This window comes from Schistocerca nitens, chromosome 1 (genome assembly GCF_023898315.1).
Source record: "Schistocerca nitens isolate TAMUIC-IGC-003100 chromosome 1, iqSchNite1.1, whole genome shotgun sequence".
Lineage (NCBI taxonomy): Eukaryota > Metazoa > Arthropoda > Insecta > Orthoptera > Acrididae > Schistocerca > Schistocerca nitens.
The window spans coordinates 934,267,664-934,292,720 of NC_064614.1; the positions used below are offsets into that span (position 1 = coordinate 934,267,664).

The 25,057-nt window shown below is 37.8% G+C and overlaps 1 protein-coding gene across 4 annotated transcripts in view; it reads left to right on the forward strand.

Moving 5' to 3' along the window:
• Window positions 1–25,057, forward strand: part of LOC126193895 (exportin-7) — a 237,115-nt gene that overhangs the window by 88,378 nt on the left and 123,680 nt on the right. For all 4 annotated transcript variants that reach the window (XM_049932723.1, XM_049932725.1, XM_049932724.1 and 1 more), the window contains exons 7-10: window positions 3,908–4,054; window positions 5,439–5,611; window positions 17,197–17,390; window positions 22,517–22,622. In XM_049932723.1, the coding sequence (XP_049788680.1) occupies window positions 3,908–4,054; window positions 5,439–5,611; window positions 17,197–17,390; window positions 22,517–22,622 (620 nt within the window). The remainder of the gene's footprint in view (window positions 1–3,907; window positions 4,055–5,438; window positions 5,612–17,196; window positions 17,391–22,516; window positions 22,623–25,057) is intronic.

Below are 25,057 nucleotides of genomic sequence, written 5' to 3' on the forward strand. Positions count from 1 at the left end.
TTCATTTTTTTCCAACTTAACAGACTTGAGCATGCTTTCTGACAACTCGTTAATGTGTTCAGTATGGGGTGTGACCGCCACTGGCAGCTATACAGGCCCATCAATGATGCATGCTACGAATGATGTCTTCAGTCTCACATTGCGGCAGTTATCCCCATTCTTCCTGCTGAGCTGCTCGCAAGTCTTGGAGAGTGGCTGGTGAATGCTGATGTCATGCAACCCATGTCCCTAGTGCATCCCAGGCATGCTCTGTGGGATTCAAAGTGGGAGAGCAAGCAGGCTACACCATTCGTGCAGTACCTTCCGTTTCCAAGAAAACGTCAAGCACCTGTGCTGTATCAGGTTGAGTATTATCGTCCATTCTTCCATCAGTATGAAGTATGGGCCCACAGCAACTCGCAATTACTGCACATAAGGTCCCAAGATCGTGTCACAATACCTGACACCAGTCAACCTTGCCAATTCATCTGTACAATTCTATGAAGAGGTGTTTGTGTGGTCAACATGATCCCTGCCCACACAATTAGGGATCGTCCTCAATATCACTCTCTTCCCACAACGTTCGGGTCCTAAAATCATGTTCCACATTCCCCCACATACGATTCCATCGAGACTTACTCTCCAAACCAATTTGGGACTCATCTGTGAGAAGAACATTAGTCCACTGTTCGGCCATCCAGGTGGCATGTTGACAACTGCACTCTAGACGTGTCAGAGGTACACACATACAGCTGGTCTCTGACAGTAAAGGCCACTCTGCAGAAGCCATCTGTACACCATATGCCTCGATACAACACATCCAGTGGATGGTGCTACGTCAGATGCCAGTTGCCATGCAGTTCTAAGATGGTACCATCATGCCCTTAAGCCAAATAATGGTCCTCTCTATCTGATCTCACATGTGGTCAGCCCTGACCTGGTCTTCAGGATACTGTTTCTGTCTTCATAAACTGTCGCCACATCAGAGAAACAACAGAATGATTCACATTAAGCCATCGGACCACATCAGCTAGTGACTGTCTCGCTTCCATTCTTCCTATGGCCCTCCACTGCAGAATGTCTGGTAGGCATCTTCTCTGTGCCATACTCCACCGTCTGTGGGGATGCACACAGCGACTATGGATGTGGGACTACCTGGAAAACACTATGCCATTTGATGGGTGCCCAGACATCATTGTTGGCATGGTTGTCTTTTGACCAGAATGCCATCTTCGATGCGGAACAGCATTTTACGGGTATCTTTCGACAGTTTGTACGATTATATTGGTACTTAAACACAGGACGGGGAAATAGCAGTTTGTTGCTTTACTTTTGGGCACCAATGTATGTATCTTTGCCACTGCACATCACATAAAACTATAATTATCAGTCCTATAATCACTACAATTATGCACAAGGAAGTCTGGATAAAGTGCATGTGAGGCAATGATTTGTGGTTCACATACACAAAAACCATATGATATGTCCTTCTTGACACCATGGCACTTTTTAAGGAAGAGTCAGAGATAATCTCATGTATTGGATGTTCACACAGAAAGAACAGGACTCCTCCCAAGCCTTCCTTCGTCTCTTACTGACAAGCAATACTGGTATCAGCTGTTCAATCAAGCATGTTCCTGTAATTATTCACCTACAGAACCACAGGGTCATGTTGTACATTTAGGAAGATAATGCACATTTGCCCTCTTTAAAATTGTGTAAGAGTAGTCTGAGGCCTCTTGGTCAGAAATTATTATTATTATTATTATTATTTTAAGAAAGAAGGAAAGAAATTTAAGGGAACACACCTAACACCAACTGCTCTTGTTGAAATGGGCAGTAGCCCTATGACTTCCCATGAGACTGTGACCTAGAAATCAGCTTCCTCTCGTACTTGCAGATGTAATTAATCTGGTCCTATCACTTGACCACTGTGGTTATGATGGATCTGCTTATAGAAATTAAGGACAGGGAGGTAGATTACAAAGACAGTCTCAAAGAAACAATATTGAACAAAATCCTCAGATGCAGGTACTGGATCTCACTTAATTAATGTGATGGTACTGAAATAAGTGAGACAGAGTACTTAAAACTTTTCAACATGTGCAAATTATTCGATGTGAAGTCGCTGCTCAGCCATTAGGAGAAAGTCACATGTAATACAATCTGACAATATAATGAAAATGATAGTTGCTATTCACCATCTAATGGAGGTGGTGAGTCACAAGTAGGTACTTAAAGATGCTGAGTTATTGATAGGCACAACAAAAATCAGAAAATTAGCTTTTGGCCAATGAGACCTTATTCGTAGATAAAATACATGCACATGCGCGCGCGCACACACACACACACACACACACACACACACGAGTGTGCGCGCTAGCGCAACTCGCACACATGACCACAGTCTCTGGCTGCCGAGGCCGAAGTTAATTTTCTGACAATCTTTTTGTTGTGCCTATCTGTGACTCAGTATCTCCTCTATTTGCTGAGTAGCAACTATCCATTTCATAATATTGTTCAATGTTTAAGTTGTGGCCTTTTAAAGTTTTGTATATTATACATGCATTGAATGTGTTTTTGTACATTCAGTGTGTCGTATTATCCACAATAATACAATTTTTAGCTGAAACTGGCCAAGAGAAGTTCATTAAATGCAAGTTTTATTAACATTTTCAGCCTTGACAGAAAATGAAATATTTGAAAATCTGTCTTGTACATTACACGTGTAGTATATATTCGTTGTATAGTACTCGAGTGGGATGTGCAGCGCCATTATTTTTTTGCTTCATTATATTCATGGGTTCATCATAAGAAACGTGATAGCATGAATAGTTTTTGTGATTTTTAAGTTTCAGTTTCATCATTGTGAACTTGTTTGGTTTTCTGGTAGGGCGAAGTAATACAGTTTTTGCTTGAAATGGTATACTTTATTGTCACATATTTGCAATGTTCTCTGCCGTACTACAGAACCATGTAACTCCCTGTTGAAGTGTTGTAATGTGTTACTTCTTTCCAATTCAGTATGGACTTTAGACAGCTTACAAGTACAGTTATATAAGGTGATTTGGTGAAAGCATATGAGACTTCTTATAGCTGCCAGAATTTTTACCATATTTAACAAAAAGCCACTTAAGCATGGGACTATATATCAATAAAAAGTTTATGTACCAAATAATAGAAGACCTAAACACATGTAAAAAGTGACAAAAGAGTTAGTTTTTGGCGACAGGAAAGAGTATTCCCTGTTGATCCTATCATAGCACTGCAGGACTGGCATCTCCAGGAGAAAAAATACAGTGGGGAATTTAGCATTATTCCTGTCTCAGGGTGCAGAATTTGGAAGGTATTGGGGGAAGCCATGAGAAGTTGATACTCTGATTCCATCCTAAGACAGATTTGGACTGGGTGTTAGTAGAGAACTGTCTGTGAAATGAAGGCATACTCTTAAAGTCCCAGCCCAGCACATAGTTTTATCACACATAATAAAACTTTTCTTTATATTGCATCTGCAAAAACACAAAGATAGAAAACAGCTATCATCTGCTAGTCGTGGGCAATCTGCATCTAAAGTACAGTTATAAATATAAATGTCTGCTATGCCCTTTAAAAACATTTTGTTAATTATGCTCTGTTGACTGTTAATTGACATTGATTGTTTCAGTAATATGAAAAGGTTTTATAAATACCGCTGCCAGTCTCAAAATTTGACTGCTTAAATTATTTAATTATCAACACATTTTAAAGTTAGTCGTCTATTTCTGTGACTCTTTTGAACTTGTTAGCCTTTGTTCATAAACATCTAAAGGTAAGTTGAAACATAATATTACAGACAAATCAATTTGTTTGTGACTGGTAGCAGTATTTGTAAAATTTTTTCGTATTGTTAATGGTGGATGATACAAAAAATGCTTTTCTCTTTCTAAAGGGATTGAGTGATCCAAGCAATTATCATGAATTCTGTCGTCTGCTGGCACGACTGAAATCTAATTACCAGCTTGGTGAATTAGTCATGGTAGACAATTATCAAGAAGCTATTCAGCTCATAGCAAAATTTACTGTTCAGAGCTTGCAGGTAAGACTGTACGACAAGTGTATCATAAATAATATATTAATAAATGTTGCCTGTTCAGAATGAGGTTCACTATTTTAACTATTCAGGTCATAGAAATTCCACATTTCACATGTGTGTTCTGTTCTCAGAAGAAATACTTCACTTACCTCTTTTTTAACCTCTACAGTTCGTTTTGAACTGTGGTCTCTTCAACAGTTACCTGCAAATTATCATGATCCGGTGTTGGAGCTTGCTATTCCCTGCAGATCATTTTCTGCAGTTCCTCCACAACGCCATCTGGTTCTTGGTCAACCCCATCTTCTTTGACTCTCTAGATTTCCATTTAATGTTGTTCTTCAATTCCATATCATTCATCCGTGCCTCAGGCCCCTCCCATGTTAATCTGGCTGATTTCGCTATTCCTCTAATAGATTTACAGCTCATGATTGTACTACCTCTCCATCTTACTCTTTCTCAGGTTGGGCCAATGATTCATCAGAGTATGTTTCTCTGAAAGGGATCTAGCATTGGAATATCCTTTGATGTCAGTGGCCAATTTTCTGAGGTATATGTAAACACAGGTGTTACAGGTGTTTAAAAAATGGTTAGTTTGATGATACGAGTTAAAGTCCTAAAGAATATAGTTTTTTTACTGCAAAAGAGGCTCTGTTGGCTGCTGTTAATCTCACTTTAATTTCATAAGAGGTGCCATTTGAGTGAATGACTGTTGATCCCAGATATTTAAACTACTTATCTCTCTAAAAAGTGTAAGTGCTCAGTGTTAATGAGGATTGCTTCTTCTCCTTGTGTGCTTTCTTAGCAGCCATCTATTTTTTTCTGTTTGTTGATATTCATTCCCATATTCTTGCTGGCCTGATCAAGTGCTATGAATGACTCCTCCATTGTCAAGTTCTTGCACCTATATCCATGCCATCAGCATAAATGAGTATCTTCACTGGTTTATAAAATGAATACATAGCAGTGCATCTCTGTGCTTTACACTATCTTATGTACCTATTTGATCAGACACCATTGCTCATGTTTTTATACTACTCTGTACCTCATTCATTCATCATTCATTCATTCCTTGTCATTCTCACAAGCTCTAATAATGCTCAATCCTCACTTTAGTTGTTTTTTGTCAACATATACTAAGACTGCTGAGTAGTTTTACCAACAAGTGTTGGTGAAACATACAATCTTTATGATTTTAACGTTGCTTCTTTTTAGATGGTTTTCAGTCTTTTGTTATTTGTTATCTGTATTTTATTTCGTAATGTTACAAAAAATAATTTTTGACTGGTGTGTGTGTGTGTGTATTTCTGTCATATTTAATTGATTATTTTAGGTTACTACTTTGATAAAGGTTTTTACAATATTGTTCTGTTTTCTGCTTACTTTTCAGATGTGGCAATTTGCTCCAAATAGTGTCCACTATCTTCTAAGCTTGTGGCAGCGAATGGTTGCTTCTGTACCATATGTGAAGGCTACAGAACCCCATATGCTAGAAACGTACACACCGGAAGTGACAAATGCATACATAACATCCAGACTTGAATCAGTTGCTGTTGTTGTAAGGTAACAACTGTTACTTATTAATAATGAAATAAACACTAATGGGTTGGAGGGAATGTCTTTTTATCAGCTACTGAAATGACATATCTGGTGAAATGAAAAATGTATGAATGAAGTTGAATTCCTACCACATTAAGTTTTAAAAATATTCTTTTGTGAGGGTAAAGGGAAAGGTAAGACACAGGTTAAAAGAAAGGAAAGTTAGGTTGTTGAAATGAAAAGGGGGGGGGGGGGGGGAAACACTCAAAATCCCTTGTCCAGGAAACGTGAGTGTTTAATAATAATAAAGAACTAAGAGCCAAGTGTGAAATGTCAGATGACTGTTAATAATGAGCTTTGAAATATTGATTTTTGTTGCAGTTGTTTAAGAGATACGCTTATTTCCTGTGCCTAGTACATCCCTCATCTATTTCAATTTAGTTAAAAGTGCACAGTTCGAATGCTGCTTCTTGATGCTATGTGGCCCAAATTCCTGCAGCCTGTCCTTTGAAATAACCAATAGTCTCCCTCACTGACAGTAGCCATCACAGAACAACCAGAATAGCCTGTTTCTGGTGCAATGGCAACATGAGATAATGACTGAAAGAGGGAAATCATTTGTACAAATCTAGTGCCTTCTTCATGTTTGCTCAACATTTTGACAAGTTTTTGCAGGTTCAGGGGGCATGTTGCAGTCAAAAAACTGAGTCTCATTCTCTCAATTGCCATTAATGGAATAAGGATCCCAGTCAGAAAATGCCCTTTTTTTGTATACAAGGGGCATCTGGAAATGACTAAAATCACATTGTTTTACAAGTACCACTACAGTGAACTCTCTTATAGGACAATGAACTGATCCTAGTACTGTTAACATTGTGGCTAGTGAAAGGACAGTACTTGTCTTTTGCGAAGTAGAGAAAGCTATGGAAGGGAACTTTCATGAAAAGAGATGGATCACATGCTTTTTGTGAAAGTAAGGAGTTGAGACAACAGATTTTATAAATGTTTAACTGCTGTGTATGGTCAAGAAGCTCCTGTTTATGGAGCAGATCATTGGCAGCAGCAGTGGAATAATGAGCAAAGTTGGAATCACTACAGTTTATTGTCATGCCACTTTCACCAGATCTCACTCTCTCTGATTATTTGAGTACATGAATGCCGCACTGTAGGGTAACAGATTCAGCAAGAATGAAGAACTGCAGGCAGCTGAGCATGAGCACGTGTGTAGTACCCACAGACATTGGTTCTGTGACATTGTAATGAAGTTGCCAAGAAGGCTGTAGTGATGTATTGACATTGTGGGGATTATATTGACAGATGCCAGGTGCATTGATTCATGTTCATTAATAAATCATGTCCAAAACAACTGTTGTAAATCATTTACAAAAACCCTTTGTATATATTGCCCACACCACCTAGAATAGCTATTTGCTATTTATCATAAAAATTATTCTGTTAGCTTTGTAATTACAATGAATTGTCAGGATATCGCTGACGTATTTCGGATCAAGTCTGTTTCATCTGCCAGCTGTAGTTTTTTTCGCTAGCCATCTTTGGGGCTGGAAAACACTGAATTAGATAGGTTGGGAAAGAGACTACTGTTACATTTCCACTTCTCGAGCAGATCACCACCACCACCACAATCTTTTCAGATTAAATAGAAATTTACCTCATTAGTAGACTCAAGTATGACATGGCCTGCAATGTAGTCACTGTGGAGATGGAGATGACATTTTATTCATTTGTCAGGGTGGCTGGTGTCCTCTCAACAGCCTTAAATAAATATTTGCAGATATCAGAATAACAAAGTAGGATATATTACTGTCACATTATCATTTTGTTCTAGCTTATATGGGTCTTAAAAGTTCATGACAACTTCAAACACACATCATTTAAGTCTCATCTGTATCAGAAATGGACATCATTTTTAATAATTGGAAGGGCACCCAAAGAAATGTTGCTGTTCTGTGCAACATCAAAGAAAACTGGGTGTACAGTTACTTAAAAATACCTCTGTATTGTGAGACCTTGCTTTACAATCAGTTCTCAGCATATGCACCCATAACAAAATAGACTGACGATGATGATAATTCTCATCATGGAACATTTTTATTGTATCTTCGAATGGCTCTAAAAGTGTCAGGAGTTCTTTTGCATCATCATTGTCGCAGCCAATAACTTTTCAGGCACACCTTTTTCTGCAAGCATTTCCAAGATTTTTTCGTGCTGTGTACTATAGACTGTAGTGTTCTAAACAAGCCGTTCCACCAAGTCTCCATTTCTTGCTTCAGGCTGATCTGTATTGAATTCACATCATCAGTTTTCTCTGTGAAGTGGACAGAGTTGTTGGCAGCATTAATCATGGACTACACCACTGCAACCTCATTTTTGAAGTAATCATTGTGAAAAAAAAGTATGTCAGGACTGTGTTCAAAACACGTGCAATGCATGTATAATGCTCAAAGGACTGCAATACCTTGCATATATTAGTACCTCAGGTAATAACAAATACAATCTTACTAAGATGCTGGAGATTTGCTCTTAAGTTAAATGTTTCCTCAGTGTAGTTTTTAATAAATTCCCCAGATTTTTTTCTGCTCGGAAATATGAGTTGTTGCCATATTTTGTAGCGTCTAAACTCGATAAACAATGTGTGCAGTAATAGATACATAACGTCTTTCTCGACATGTATCGTTTCACATATCCATTATACATACACGTGCATTCTAGCCTGCGATCTGTGCAATGCTGGACATCATACACTACCTTGTTTGATCGACTTCTTTTCAGTGTGTCATGCTAATGTCATAGCATATGATAATACATTCAATTTTGAGGTGGAGAGCAACTGCACAGTACTTTCTTCACACTCGTTTCAGCATCCCATGCTCAAATGACCCGACCATCTTCTCTAGTATCCCAATCACTGCTCAGTCACTTGCGGCAGAATCAAGGCCACTTCTGAACTGGCATTTACAAGCTCCTGACAAAGAGTGAAATCTTTACCTGATATCGATGTAAATGGACAAAGATATCTGGCACACATTCCTATGCACTTTTTAGTTATCATAGCTTTCACTGAAATTGGTAATGCTTCAGAACTTACACTTTATCACGTTCTGCAGATATGTTTGGTGATGGAGGCTCTGTAAGGCAGGAGAGCAGAGTGCCTGCCACAGTACATCTTGCTGACATGAATCCCATCTTTATTAATTACTAATGAAAATCCCTCCCAAATGCTGCTATGAACACCATCTTTCACACTCAGGATATGTTCTTTCGTTTCAAGTTAGGTTTCACATTCTCCTTCATCTCAAGGTGATGCGCCTTGATCCTGCGGCAAGTGACTGAGCAGTGATTGGGATACTAGAGAAGATGGTCAGGTCATTTGAGCATGGGATGCTGAAACGAGTGTGAAGAAAGTATAGTGCAGTTGCTCTCCACCTTCAAAATGATTGTATTATCATATGGCAGATTTTTGTGGAATTACATTTACCAAATAATTTGAGTGAGATAAATGCGAGACGGAGACCTCTGGTGGTTAGTCCGTGAGATTTCTGTGATGCTTGGCACAGCAATTTGAAAAAACCAAGTGCTCGGTTGATATTGGCCCAAAGAGAGGGAAGGGTTCACATTCTACCAGTAACAGTCGTGTTGAGTGTCTCCTGCAAGTGTGGTGTTACTAGAGTATATATATTTCACAGAATGCAGGACTCTATATTAAGCAAAATTTTGATGATTCTAGTAGCATAAATTGAAGAAAGCCCTAGAACACCAGTTGATATCTAAATGAGGCAATACTTCCAAAATTCTGTATGAAAAGCCAAGAAATTAAAACAAAGAGAAGAAAGTGCCGAAAGATGGGAAGCTAGGAATTGTCTGATTGGATAGAGAAAAGCTTTCTCAGAGGAAGCATTTTCTTAATTTAGGTGAATAGTCTCCTTTGAAGGACACTGTAGATAATGAGTACTTCCTTGAATAGTACAAATAAATGAAGTTTCTTAGCAATGTAAGTCTCACTGTCATTTAAAGCATTATCCACACCATCTTTCTTGCAGTGGAGAATTACTCTAGAACAGGCTGTTCAAGTTTGTATGCCCACTCGGGAGCATGCAGGCAAGCTCAGGCATTAGATGGACAGGGGTGGGCAAATAGCCGGTGCACAGGCAGTCTTGCTGCCAGGCTGTAGCTCACGCAGTCATACTCAAGTGGCCGATCTCAGTTGTTCACAGGTGCCTTTGCCCAATGGGATAGCATTGGAAAAGCCTGCTCTAGAGTAGTAGTACAATCTGTAGAGCTATAATGTGACACTTTTCGTTCAGACAATACAAAAATAAAAACTGATTTGATGTGCTGTTGATGACTGAACCTGAAAATACCTTGAATTAGTAGAATAAAAGAATTGGAGGCGATGGAATGAGTAAGTGAGCAGAGAACTATACCAGGGTTGCCACAGGTTCTGGAAATCAGGGAATTTCAAATGTGTCTGTGAAATCAGGGAAATTTAAAAAAAACTGGAAAAATCTAGTTTTTGTCTCAGTAGATGAAAGGGTTTAAAAATATAAAAATATGGCATTTCATTCTTTTGATCGCTATTTTTTATTTTCTATGACCGGTTTCAGGCTAGCTGCCCATCTTCAGATCATATATTGCAGTTACAGGGTAACTTGTCACTACAGAACTATCGGTTCTCTGTCATAAAACTGTCATAACAGAGAACCGATAGTTCTGTAGTGACAAGTTACTCTGTAACTGCAATATATGATCTGAAGATGGGCAGCTAGCCTGAAACCGGTTGTAGAAAATTAAAAATAGCGATCAAAAGACTGAAATGCCATATTTTTATTTAATGAACGATCACGGAAATCCCATTAAGACAATCACGTCTAGTTTTGATAAAAATGAAAGGGTTTGTTTACTGAGATGCCATGCATAATCACTGGTTGGGTGCAGCTGAGCACATGCACTGCTTCTCTACTCCCTCATTACTACTTCCTCTCCCCTTCCTACCACTCCCCTCAGCTTGCAGTCAGTGCTTTCGCCACTAGCCTTGAAGCTGCAGACGAGAGCAGGGAGGTGTGAGGAGTGGTTTGTTTGGATCTGGTTCTTACAAGGGAACCTCCCCATCGCACCCCCCTCAGATTTAGTTATAAGTTGGCACAGTGGATAGGCCTTATAAAACTGAACACAGATCAATCGAGAAAACAGGAAGAAGTTGTGTGGAACTATGAAAAATAAGCAAAATATACAAACTGAGTAGTCCATGAGTAACATAGGCAATAACAAGGAATCAGTAAGTTCAGAGTTCAGGAGTGCCGTGGTCCTGTGGTTAGCGTGAGCCGCTACGGCGCGAGAGGTCCTTGGTTCAAGCCTTCCCTTGGCTGAAAATTTTAACCCGTTTTTTTTTTTTTTTTTTTTTTTTTTTTTTTTTTTTTTTTTTCTCTCTCTCTCTCTCTCCCCAGTTTATGTGACAAACGCTTATGTTTTCATCCCATTTTTGGGAGTGTTTATCACATCCACAAGAAAACCTAAATCGGGCAAGGTAGAAGAATCTTTTTACCCATTCGCCAAGTGTACAAGTTAGGTGAGTTGACAACATATTCCTGTCATGTGACGCACATGCCGTCACCAGTGTTGTATAGAATATATCAGACGTGTTTTCCTGTGGAGGAATTGGTTGACCTATGACCTTGTGATCAAATGTTTTCGGTTCCCATTGGAGAGGCATGTCCTTTCGTCTACTAATCGCACATTTTTGCGGTGCGGTCACAAAACACAGACACTAAACTTATTACAGTGAACAGAGACGTCAATGAACGAAGGGACAGATCATAACTTTGCAAAAATAAACCCTTCACCCGAGGGAAGACTTGAACCAAGGACCTCTCATTCCGCAGCTGCTCACACTAACCACGGGACCACGGCGCTCCTGAGCTCATATTCTCCCTGATGTTGCCTATCTTGCACATAGACTACTCAGTTTGTATATTTTGCTTATTTTCCATAGTTACACACTACTTCTTCCTGTTTACTTGATTGATCTGTGTTTAGTTTTTCAAGGCCTATCCACTGTGCCAACTTATAACTAAATCTGAGGGGGGTGCGATGGGGAGGTTCCCTTGTTAGAGACTGTAGATGCAGCGGCCAGAGGTGGCGGTCATGTGTGTGTGAGTTGTGTCTGAGTGATTGTGTGAATGTATGTGCGCTCTCACTTTCTGACAAAGGCTACGGCCGAACATTTAGTTGCAAGAGTGTGTGTGTCTTTTCTACGTGCCTGTCTGCAGCTCAGTGATCATTTGTATGGTGAGTTGCTACCTGTCGTCATCGTTATTGATTATCAGAGTATTTGCACAAGTTATCTGTTGCATGGATTGATCACAATGGTCCTATTTCATCAACATGGTGTCTGTGACTCCTGAATAGCTGGCCACACTAGTGAATTTCCACAACAGGTGAAAACTGCAGGCAATTTCTGCAGGTATCTCTAATGAAACAGGCCTGCTGATGTGAAGCCCTTCCTTTCCCTCTAATGTGTGTGTCCTGCACATCACATCTAGTCTCACCAACCTGCCCACAGACCGGGTCTGTTTGTGTATGGCGTAATGCAGTGGATTTTTGTGGTTTATCCATGGTCAGGTGAATACTGGGTTATAAATACAAAAATCAAATAGAGATAATGCAGGAGTAGGTATAATAATGAATAAAAAGAATAGGAGTGCAGATAAGCTACTACGAACAGTGTAGTAAATGCATTATTGTAACCAAGATAGACATGAAGCCCACGCCCACAATAGTAGTAAAAGTCTATATGCCAACTAGCTCCGCAGGTGATGAAGAGATCGAAGAAATGTATGATGCAATAAAAGAAATTATTCAGATAGTTAAGGGAGATGAAAATTTAATAGTCATGGGGAACTGGAATTGAGAAGTATGGAAGGAAGAGGAGGAATAGTAGTAGGTGAATATGGACTGGGGGTAAGGAGTGAAAGAGGAAGCCACCTGGAAGAATTTGGCACAGAGCATAAGTTAATCATGGATAACACTTGGTTTAAGAATCATGAAAGAAGGTTGTATATGTGGAAGAGGCCTGGAGACACTGGAAGATTTCAGATATATTATATAATGGTAAGACAGACATTTTGGAACCGGGTTTTAAATTGTAAGACATTTTCAGGGGCAGATGCGGCCTCTGACCACAATCTATTGGTTATGAACTGTCGATTAAAACTGAAGAAACTGCAAAAAGTTAGGAATTTAAGGAGATGGGACCTAGATAGACTGAAAGAACCAGAGGTTGTAGAGTGTTTCAGAGAGAACACTAGGGAATGATTAGCAATGAAGTAAATGGCGAGAATGAATTAGCGGAAGTAAGTAATTGGCGTGTGCAGATCGATGATCTGTACAAGGGCCTCAAGCAATGTGAGTGGGAAACAGAAGAGATTTTGAATTTAATTGATGAAAGGGGAAAATATAAAAAATGATCCCAAAGAAAGCAGGTGTTGACAGGTGTGAAAATTACCGAATTTTCAGTTTAATAAGTCATGGCTGCAAAATACTAACACAAATTCTTTACAGACAAATAGAAAAACTGGTAGAAACTGACCTTGGGGACGGTCAGTTTGGATTCCGTAGAAATGTTGGAACGGACGAGGCAATACTGACCCTATGACTTTTCTTAGAAGATAGATTAAGGAAAGTCAAACCTACTTTTCTAGCATTTGTAGACTTAGAGAAATGTTTTGACAATGTTGACTGGAATATTCTCTTTCGAATTCTGGAGGTCCCAGGGGTAAAATACGGGAGCGAAATGTTAGTTACAATTTGTACAGAAACCAGACTGCACTCATGAGAGTTGAGGTGCATGAAAGGGAAGCAGTGGTTGAGATGGGAGTAAGACAGGATTGTAGCCTATCCCTGATGTTGTTCAGTCTGCATATTGAGCAAGCAGTAAAGGAAACGAAAGACAAATTTGAAGTAGGAATTAAAATCCATGGAGAAGAAATAAAAACTTTGAGGTTTGCTGATGACATTTAATTGTCAGAGACATCAAAGGATCTGGAGGAGCAGTTAAATGGAATGGACAGTGTCTTGAAAGGAGGATATAAGATGAACTAAAGCAAAAGCAAAATGATGATAATGGAATGTAACTGGATTAAATGAGGCAATGCTGAGGGAATTAGATTAGGAAATGACACACCTTGAGTAGATGAGTTTTGCTATTTGGGGAGCAAAATAACTGATAACGGTTGAAGTAGAGCAGATATAAAATGTAGACTGGCTAAGGCAAGGAAAGCATTTCTGAAGAAGAGAAATTTGTTTACATCAAGGATAGATTTAAGCGTGGGGAAGTCTTTTCTGAAATTATTTGTATGGAGTGTAGCCATGTATGGAAGTAAAAAATGAACGATAAATAGTTTAGACAACAAGAGAATAGAAGCTTTCAGACTCTGGTGCTACAGAAGAATGCTGAAGATTAGATGGGTTGATCATATAACTAATGAGGAGGTACTGAATAGAATTGGGAAGAAGAGGAATTTGTGCCACAATCTGAGTAAAAGAAGGAATTGGTTTGTTGGACATATTCTGAGGCATCAAGGGATCACCAATTTAGTATTGGAGGGCATAAATCGTAGAGGTAGACGAAGAGATGAATGCACTAAGCAGGTTCAGAAAGATGTTGGTTGCAGTAGTCACTCGGAGATGAAGAAGCTTGCACAGGATGGAGTAGCATGGAGAGCTGCATAAAACCAGTCTGTGTCGTGAAGACCATGACAACAACAACATCATCCATGGACCCAGGAATGCAGTTCACTCAGCAGGCCAGAGGTGATGGATTTCAGAAATTGTGACTGTCTCACCACAAGTACATCTACATTTACATCTACATTTATACTCTGCAAGCCACCCAACGGTGTGTGGCGGAGGGAGGTATAGTGGACTTTCCTCTGTTGAGTGATTCCAGTTGCTTTTCTATTCCTTGGACACTTATTTCGATGTCAGCCATTTTTTTGTTTGTGCGAGGATTTAGAGAAGGAACTGCAGTGCGGTCTTCCTCTGTGAAACAGCTTTGGAAAAAGGTGTTTAGTATTTCAGCTTTACGCGTGTCATCCTCTGTTTCAATGCCATCATCATCCCGGAGTGTCTGGATATGCTGTTTCGAGCCACTTACTGATTTAACATAAGACCAGAACTTCCTAGGATTTTCTGTGAAGTCGGTACATAGAATTTTACTTTCGAATTCACTGAACGCTTCACGCATAACCCTACTTTCGCTAACTTTGACATCGTTTAGGTTCTGTTTGTCTGAGAGGTTTTGGCTGCGTTTAAACTTGGAGTGAAGCTCTCTTTGCTTTCGCAGTAGTTTCCTAACTTTGTTGTTGAACCACGCTGGGTTTTTCCCGTCCCTCACAGGTTTACTCGGTATGTACCTGTCTAAAACGCATTTTACGATTCCCTTGAACTTTTTCCATAAACACTCAACATTGTCAGTGTTGGAACAGAAATTTTCGTTTTGATCTATTAGGTAGTCTGAAATCTGCCTTCTATTACTCTTGCTAAACAGATAAACCTTCCTCCCTTTTTTTATATTCCTAATAACTTCCATATTCAGGGATGCTGGAACGGCCTTATGATCACTGATTCCCTGTTCTGCACTTACAGAGTCGAAAAGTTCGGGTCTGTTTGTTATCAGTAGGTCGAAGATGTTATCTCCACGAGTCGGTTCTCTGTTTAATTGTTCGAGGTAATTTTCGGATAGTGCACTCAGTATAATGTCACTTGATGCTCTGTCCCTACCACCCGTCCTAATCATCTGAGTGTCCCAGTCTATATCTGGTAAATTGAAATCTCCACCGAAGACTGTAACATGCTGAGAAAATTTATGTGAAACATATTCCAAATTTTCTCTCAGTTGTTCTGCCACTAATGCTGCTGAGTCGGGAGGTCAATAAAAGGAGCCAATTATTAACCTAGCTCGGTTGTTGAGTGTAACCTCCACCCATAATAATTCACAGGAACTATCCACTTCTACTTCACTAGAAGATAAACTACTACTAACAGCGACAAACACACCACCATCGGTTGCATGCAATATATCCTTTCTAAACACCGTCTGTGCCTTTGTAAAAATTTTGGCACATTTCGGTACATTGCAAGGTGTGGCGTTTTATAGACAATTTATTTATTTTGGTACATTTTGGCATTTCGAACGTAGTTTATATATTAGACACGATGGACAGTAAGAAGAAAATTGTGGCAATCACTGGCGGTTTGCACGCTATGTGCTCAAATATTTCTCGAAAGACAAATTACATAATACCTATAAAATAATAGATGTAACATTGTTCGTAATAACCAACAGTAATGAACATAGCAGAACCAACATTTTATTGGCAGTAACCTATATTGTTAGTTTACACAACTCTTCTCCACCTTACCCACTTCTTTCAAGAGGCCTATTTTTTTTCTGAGGTTATTTCTGAAATTGGTGAAGTTCTTTTGAATCTGTCTTGTGACTCCAAGGAAATGCATATTTTTGTCACCAAATGTGTTCTGTTTTATTGAAATAAAATAACATCAATTGTCTTAATGAAACACACATCCATTTGGCTTGCTTTCTCCGTCTAAAAACAGTTCATTACAAAAGATGTTGCTATTAGTACTTAAGATTTTTGCTCACATTAGGAGTCACTGTCTACTTGCAGGTTTTATTTGAATATTTCCTTGTTTGGCACTATTATTTCTTGTATCGTAGCTACAAAGTACTCACTCTTGAGATCACCCAAATCAGGGTATTTCACTTGGGGACACTCGTGGCAACCATGTATACTAATAAAATCGAGATAATGAGCAGTTGTATTTTTGATGATTGTATGACATGGTTTCAATCGACACAGTGCAACTGTTGTTAACTTAAGAAAAGATTATGTTGCAAATTATTATTACATAAAAATATCAGTTGTTACTATCTGGAATTACTGCATTTGTGTCATCACAAGTTAACTGTAGAGACACTATGCAATCAGACCTGTTTGGTAGTTTGAGGCACATTCATTTGACCTTTTCACTGAAATATGCACTAGCTCAAACTTAAGTTTACGCCCCCCCCCCCCCCCCCCCCCCCCAGCCACTCTCTGTGTGTGACTTCTTCACTGGAGCATTAGAAACATGGAGATAGCATCTGCAGAAAAATAGCATATTGTTTGTGTTGGAAGATGTTCATGTTAAAGACCCGTGTCATTGGATTGTTGTAAGTGAAGATATGTAACAGTAGCATTCTTCCACAAAATATTTACAGTATAGTATTCCTCTATTTATTGTTTGTTAATCTTAGCCTGAGGTATGTGCGAACAAAATTAATGACTTGCCTTGTTTTTCCTGTGCTTGCAGACAGTTCTTTAAGCATTATACTGAAACAGAATTGAATTAAGCTATCTCCTACTTACAATGCTACTACATATGGTGCAGTTACATTGGATGTTTCTAAACACTGAATAGCAGTTATAAGTCGTCATAAAATTGTTCAAAATCATAATATCGAAAATCTTTATTTTAATGTGTGAGCTTTTAACAATTGTGATTCAATTGCTGTTGATTTTTGTGTCTTGTAGAGATGGCTTGGAAGACCCTCTTGATGATCTGGGTATGGTACAGCAGCAGTTGGAGCAACTGTCAGTTATTGGACGGTGTGAGTACCAGAAGACATGCACACTATTAGTTCAACTGTTTGATCAGGCAGCTGGAGCCTACCAGGAGTTAATGTCAAATCCAAATTCACAGCAGATTGACATTACCATACAGGAAGGTATGGTTACATCCACATAAATGTGCTGTCTTAATACATGCTCTTTCTCTGCGAACCTTTTAAACTATTTCCATGTTTTGTGTATAATAGTCATTTTGTTACAATTGTGAGAGAGAGACAATTATGAAAGAGAGACTATTGAAATCGTTTTTCACATGAGAGTAACCTTTTAAAGTAATTACTGAAGAAATATTTTTAATACATCACTATCAGAAGCAGTTCAAATAACACAAGAAATTTAGGGCCATGTGCACCTAATCATAGGCTTTCTTTTTATTGCTTCTCAACGAGGTTATGGAATTCTTCCCTTTGTTAATATTGTAATGGAATATCCTCTAGAGAGGGTGTAAATAACAGGAGTAGTAAAGGTAAAAACTTAACTGTATAGTTGAGGCAGTGTGTTGCCAATAGGCACATGAACAAAACTGAAAATGTTGCGAAGCTCTTGACATCATTCATCCAAGTTGACTGTAGAACACAAATACATGCATCCTCCCTCCCCCCCCCCCCCCCCAATTACCATTGTCTTCATACCTTCATCACCACCCTATTAATCGAAACCCATAGTTTCCTATCCACAGTCTTTCACTTACTTTGCTCTGTTTCTACGTTGTGTTCCCTTGCAGCCTCTCCCTCCTGGCTACTGGTCACATTTCCCTCCCTCTCCATTTCCTTCTTCCTCCCAACCCTCAACTTAACACTGTCCGTCAGCTATGAGGCTTGCTGATGGCTAATTGCCTCACCTGCACAGTGAGTGGTTATCTTTATTTCATACATTATTTGTATTGTAACGAAGACTTTCCAGTAACAGTTTATAAGTAGCACTTTTTGCATTGGTTTGGCACCAATGAAACTAAAATCCTTTCCATATTTTCGTTCATATTATGAATTGGACAGATATTTACTACTGGTAATTTATTGGGTCATGTACACATCTGTTTATCAAATTTTGTATATAAAATGATTCCAAGAAAGTTAAGTACGGTAGTCCGTATAGTGATGGAAGAAGGCATTTGTTTCCCTGTTTTCAGTGAAAGGTACTGTCTTTTCAGAATGTTAAGCAAAGCAGATTCCCGTTACTTTATGATAATTTGCTTTGGGCTTGATTTCCTTTGTCCATTTTGTTATTCATCATTGATGACATAATATTTATTTGTTTATTGTTTGTATATTTTTATTGCCAATGAAGAATACAATTACATGTATGTGAAAATTGCATAAGCAATGTCAGGATATATATACATACATACAAAAATAGGCAATTAAATGATGACAAAATTATAAGTAGGTTTATTTAGAATTTATGGCCATAATATTCCTTCAGAGCATAAAAACAGTTTTGAATTAACAAATTCTTGGCAGAGCCCTTAAATTTTTTCAGCTCCAATCGCTTTATTGAGTGTGGTAGTTTGCTGAACAGCTTAGCTGATGTTGTCCTAAAACTACTTTTTGTTTTGGAATAAAAACAGTTTCTTTTTTATACCATTACATTGCCTTGTGTTATGGCTTTGTACATTGGAATGTACAGTAAAATTTGATAAGTTTTTCTTGACGTATAAAAGACAGTGATAAATACATACACATGTTAATGTCATAACACTAAGTGTGACGAATAAATTTCTACAGTGCCTTTTAGGTGAAACATTGCAGATCAGTCTCACTGCTTTTTTTGTGCTACAAAGAGGCATTTGGAGTAACAGATGTTGCTCCATGAGATAGCTGCTTAGGTCAGATGGGAATCCATATAGGCATAGTATGCAGAAAGCAGGGTTGCCTCATCTACTGTCTTTTGCAACTTTCTGATCACAAAAAGAGAGTTGGAAATTTTTGATTTCAAATAATTAATATGTGGCTGCAGCTGAGATTATAATGTAACATGGTGCCAAGGAACCTAATGAGTAGCTTTGCATTCTCTAAGGTTCTATTCTTGTAAGAAATATTTAATTTTCGCATTTTTTCTATATTCATAGACAGTTTATTGGCGCTGCACCAGTCAGAGAGTATATCTGTTTTGAGTAAGGCAGTGTCATCAGTGTTGTTGTTGAGAGAACTGGATGCCATACTAAAACACACATCATCTGCATATAAATAGCACTTTGAAAGATCATTTCTTATATTGCTTGGAGGGTTGTTTATGTACAATATGAAGAGAAGGGCGCCCAAGACTGGCCCTTGGAATAACTTGTTGAAGACAAGAGTTCAAGTTTTATTGGATAAGTATGACTTGATCATTTCAGCAGCAGGGTCAGAAAAACCTACAGTTTTTAGTTTAGCAGTAGAGTATTGTGAGAGACAGTGTCAGAGGCCTTTGTTAAATCAAAAAAACTTTGTGCCTACATTAAATTTTCCTTTCTTTGCCTCAAGACAATTAGCTATGTAGTTCATAACATCATCACTAGTTCATAAATTTTTCCTAAATCCAAATTGACTAATAGAGAGTAGCTGATTATTTTCAAAAAAATTATGATTTGATCACACATTAACTTTTCAGTTACCTTAGAGAAAACAGATACAAGTGAAACTGGCCTGTAGTTGCTAGCCAAATTGTTGTCACCTTTTTTGTGGATTGGAATTACTTTGATGATGATCAGTTTTTCTGGAAAACAGCCCTCATCAAAACACTTATTAATTACAAAGGACTTTTGCTATACCACAACGTGCTCCTAAAATAGCGGGAACACCTCAAATTTATTTTATGAGCATAACATGATGTCATGGGATCAACAACATATGCGACATAATCTGCTACTAAAAAATCATCCATAAAATACTTGAAAAAGTCCTAAGGCCAAAATTGTATTATCGTACAGGAAATAAAGAAAATGGCAGCTGAAGGCTTCAAGAAATCTTTCAAAAACTTCATTGCAGCTGCGGATCCTACCACATTGAAAACTATGCAACTCTTAAGTTTCAATATCTTGAAATTAATATTGCAGATGTCAAATGGATCACTGTAACTAAGTGAAGGAATGGCTGTATACACATCTTCAACTGAAACATGCTTAAAATGAAAAATATTTTGTTATATTTTTCATTTTATAGGCCATACCTAAATAATAGTTTGGTTCATATTTGCTATTGGGTATTTTATTTGCAACATTGGTTACATTATTTACAAAATGATTATTAAAAGTATTTGCACTGATCTTGGATATAGTCGCAGAATATTTCCTACCTGGCACTGAATTGACATTAGTTATCTTCCATATTTGTGTAGGGTTATTAATAGCTTGTGCGAATAGTTGGCAATTATATTCTATTTTAGATTTTCTGATGTCCATTCTGTATTTGAGTTTTAGTTGTTTATACCTTTTTCAGGCAAGTGGACAAGAGGAGTTCTTTGCTATGGAGTAGTATTTGAGGCACTGGTCTTTAAGTTTTTGTAATTATGGTTGTACCACCTTTTCATCTTTTTAGTAACTGATGCCCTAGCTGTTGTAACTGTTTTGTTCCTTAGTGGTAAGCCTAAATTAAATGACCACAAGTAATCCAAAGAACCTATTGAAATGCTGTTCTGCCATATACACATAGCCAGTTTATTTGCATGAGATAGCCTAGAAATACAGATGTATTGTAGCCACTAATACTTCACTCAGTCTTATTCAACATAGATAACTTGGAATTATTGCTAATAACTGTTTCTATACTTAAATTGCGTAGTGATCAGAATAAAGTGTATCAGTAATGTTTGTATAATATTTTGAAGGATGAGAGTAGTAATAATAGTAGCTATTTATACAAGTTCCACCATTTTATATGGACAGGCCTAGTGATAATATTTTTGAGCATACTATGCATACCATAGCTGTTTATTAGGCTGTTTAGTTCTAAATTATTTGAATTACTCAGGTTGAAATCAGTATTAAAATCTGCCATTGTAATTACATTCTCTTTCATTAAGGATACCATATTTAATAGTGTTCAAATCCTTCAAGAAATTTTTTCTTAATGTCTAACATTGGGGTTCTGTAAATACAAATAATTTCCATTTTATAAGGTACAACATAGCAGAAATATACTTCAAAAATTTATTCAGAAGCTAAATTTTTTGTTATAGGCAATGGTTCTAAAACTATAGTGACAGAGCCATCTCACTTTTTATTTGTCTGGCAAAAATAAGATGCTAGTTTAAAATTTGGGATACAAGCTAAATTAATGAGATCAGGCTTCATCTAGTGTTCAGCTATACAAGTAATATCCAAGTTCTTTATGAAGCCAGTACGTACAGAATATCAGATTTATCTATTAACCCTTGAATGTTAAGAAACAGGACAGTCACAGTAAAAACTTGCTGTACAAAAATTCAGCAATGACATATGATGCTACAGTAACCTCAGCACACATTTATTTGAATGGCACCCACAGTCATTGTCCTTGTTGGTGCAAATGTCGCATTATAAAACCTGTATCACTAGCACCATTAATTTAGGTGCATGTTACACATTTAAAACTGTGTATATGTTCATGTAACGTAGTACTCAACTTACATCCTGTGATCACACAATGGTTAATGTGGGCATGACACCGCAGGCTGTGCTGTTGCAAAAAACCGCAGACCCAAGCTCAGTGGGGAAAAGTGCTCTCCCATTGTGTCTTAAATTATTAGCGCATTTAAAGCAAGTCTTAAATAATTGTTGATGTCCATGTTTTAACAAATAAAAAAATAAGTAGACTAGTGCAGATTGTAAGGTAACAAGTTTTTTCAGTCACTTTCCACTGATTTCAGTTTTTTTGTTTTTAAATTCCATTTTATCTGCTTGAAATCAAGTTCCATTTGGGAAATAAGTATTATGCTATGCAGTGTGGTTTCAGTTGCCTGAGACTGCAGTCGTGTGTGTGTGTGTCTGTGTGTGTGTGTGTGTGTGTGTGTGTGTGTGTGTGTGAACGCGCCCGTCCATCCATCCTCTATTGTTGACGAAGACTTTAATGGCTGAATGCTTTAATTGTGAGAGTTTTTGTTGTGCCTATCTGCAACTCAGCATCTCTGCTGTATGATGAATAGCAACTTTCCTTTTCATAATATTGTTATATTCCATCCTGTATTTTCCATTGCTTGATATTATGCTATTACTTATAAGCAAAACTGTGCTGTTAATTTTTTGGAGTAAATAAATTGTCTATTACAGGAAGGCTTACGTGGTTAGTATACATCATAGGTTCAGCGATAGGAGGAAGAGTTTCATTCAATAGTAATGAAGAACATGATGCAATGGATGGAGAACTAGTCTGCAGGTATTTAACTGATCCACATTGCTTTTCAATGTTAAAAATTTGTACTTGTTTAAGTCAGCTGCTCTTCCTTATTCCATTCAAATAAGAGGCATTCCAGTCTTATTCATTATGTCATTAAGAACAACTTAATAGGCAATGGAGTTTTATCTTAACAGCAGTGTGTACACCATATTTAAGTTTTGTGGTGCATTAAATGTGTGTGGAATGCTGGAATTGGACAAGATAATCACTTTGCTGATATTTGTCTGCAAGTCGCAGAAGCAAGCTTCTTAGTCTCCCACATAGCTTCTTGCCCCATGGTTTCATCAAGGTAGTATACAACCTACCCAATTTACCTGCACAGATGTCGAAGGTAGCCGTTGCCACTGCTGAAAACCGGCTGAAAAATTTGTGCTGAAAGTATGCTATTGTCAGTAAGGTAGTACACACCAAAACCTGAAGTTCAAACAGTTTAGTACCACTCAGTATTGTCATAAATACTTTTTATGCCCAGTTCAGGCCTCATTACTTCAATTTGGTATAGATAAATTGGTAGCCGTGTACTACACTCAGTATATATTATACAGTGGTTGCAGTGAGAGTGCAGTAACCTAGTGCCAACACCATAGTTTACTGTGCAAATGTGGCAAAAAAATTGATCAAAAGAAGTCATGTAAGAAATTGCCATATACAATGATAACACAATTTAGACAGGATATCACTCTGTTCTTCAGCATGCATGGACGCATTAACGTCCGTTAGAAGTACCTAGTAAGACTTTGTTCTCACTGTACAACGTAGTCATGATAGGTCATTGTTAAAGTTCAAAACAAACATGTATAAGTTCACATTAAAGGTAATTATCAAAAGTTGTCACTGAATTATTGAGTAATAAGTGGCTGGGCATGAAACACCTTGCGAACGAGGTACAATTATTATTGTTTAACGTATCCGCAGGATCAACTGATGTACATTTTCCATGTTGCGGACATGGGTGTTACTTCGATTGTGGACTACAGAAACCGTTCCTGATTATAGATTAAGAAAAATAAATAAGACACTGTTTTTCTTCTGCAATGTAATGAGTAAATGAGAGGTCATTTACTTGAATAAATGGCATATTGAAAATTATATATATATATAAATTTGTGGTTCATGGTGTGGGTTCCTGTTATGTCCTAGTTCATGAACCACGGGCAACGTATGAGTGGCCAAGTAAGTGGTCCCGACAGTCTGGATACCAGCTACTTTGGAATAAGGCTGGGCATGTCGGACATATTCTGAGTCGTGCTCACCTTTGTGCTTGTAAATGCTACGGCATTTACGTAGCTTGTACTATGAAATACCAATTTTGGTTTATTACGTAGTATGCCCCAACAGAACAAATAGTCCTGTCACGATCGCCACTTGTAACACTACGCTCGGGCGCACGATACTCCTTAAAGCCTGTACTATAGTAAGTTGACGGGCTTCACCTTACGAGAAAGGATTTTTGTATAGACATTGACCGCGTGTACCTGAATGGAGGCAAATCAGACTTACACCCACTCAGTAATAACAATGATACGTCAAGCAAGTCCGAAATGCAACTACACGTCAGGACGGACAAGAAACAACACAGAAGATGCTACCAATTTGTTAATAATACAGTCGCCAGCCTAATTAGGCAATAACTGAGTTTCTTCCCTGTACAAGTTGATGTACGTTCGAGCATAACAACACATAGTAACACTGCATAATATGGTAAATTTTAGAACCAGAAATCTACTGAACTGATAATTTCACTTTCTGTACCAATATGGATAAACCATAAATGCACAACATCATATTATAATGTTTACTACGAAACTTCGTACTGTCTATTGATCTGATTAAAATCAGGCATAGGTTACCCTAGAAATAGCACTTTCGAAACATACACACACAATGTCAATTTTGATAAATGTAAAACACTGATAAATTTTGGGTTTTAGATTGGCTTCAACTTTACTGGTCTAATCAGTTTAGAACAGTTCAGAATTCAAATGAATAAAAAGGGGGGGGGGGGCCTGAAACTGTTATGATCACTGTATTGAAACTATTAACTATTGAAAGCATTAAGCACTCAAGATTTCCAATATATGAATTACTACTCTTTTTATCTTATTTCCTGCTCATTTAAAATACCATTATATCTACCTCAAAATAATTAAACTTCATTACTAATTCAATTTCAAAATTATCTTCCCACTTTGTCAGACCTTTGTTATTTACCTATAGATTCATTAACAAAACAGTTCTTTAAACATCATTCTAACATAGCTAGGTCTGCAAGTAATTATTATTAACAAAAACTTTAAATCTTCATCTCGGGACACTCGGATTGCACAACATGTGGAAAGGACCCTGTCTAGGTTAGTCGTGAGGATAATTAAATGATAGGACAGTTCTGGTAAAATTTAAGTTGTTATTGAACA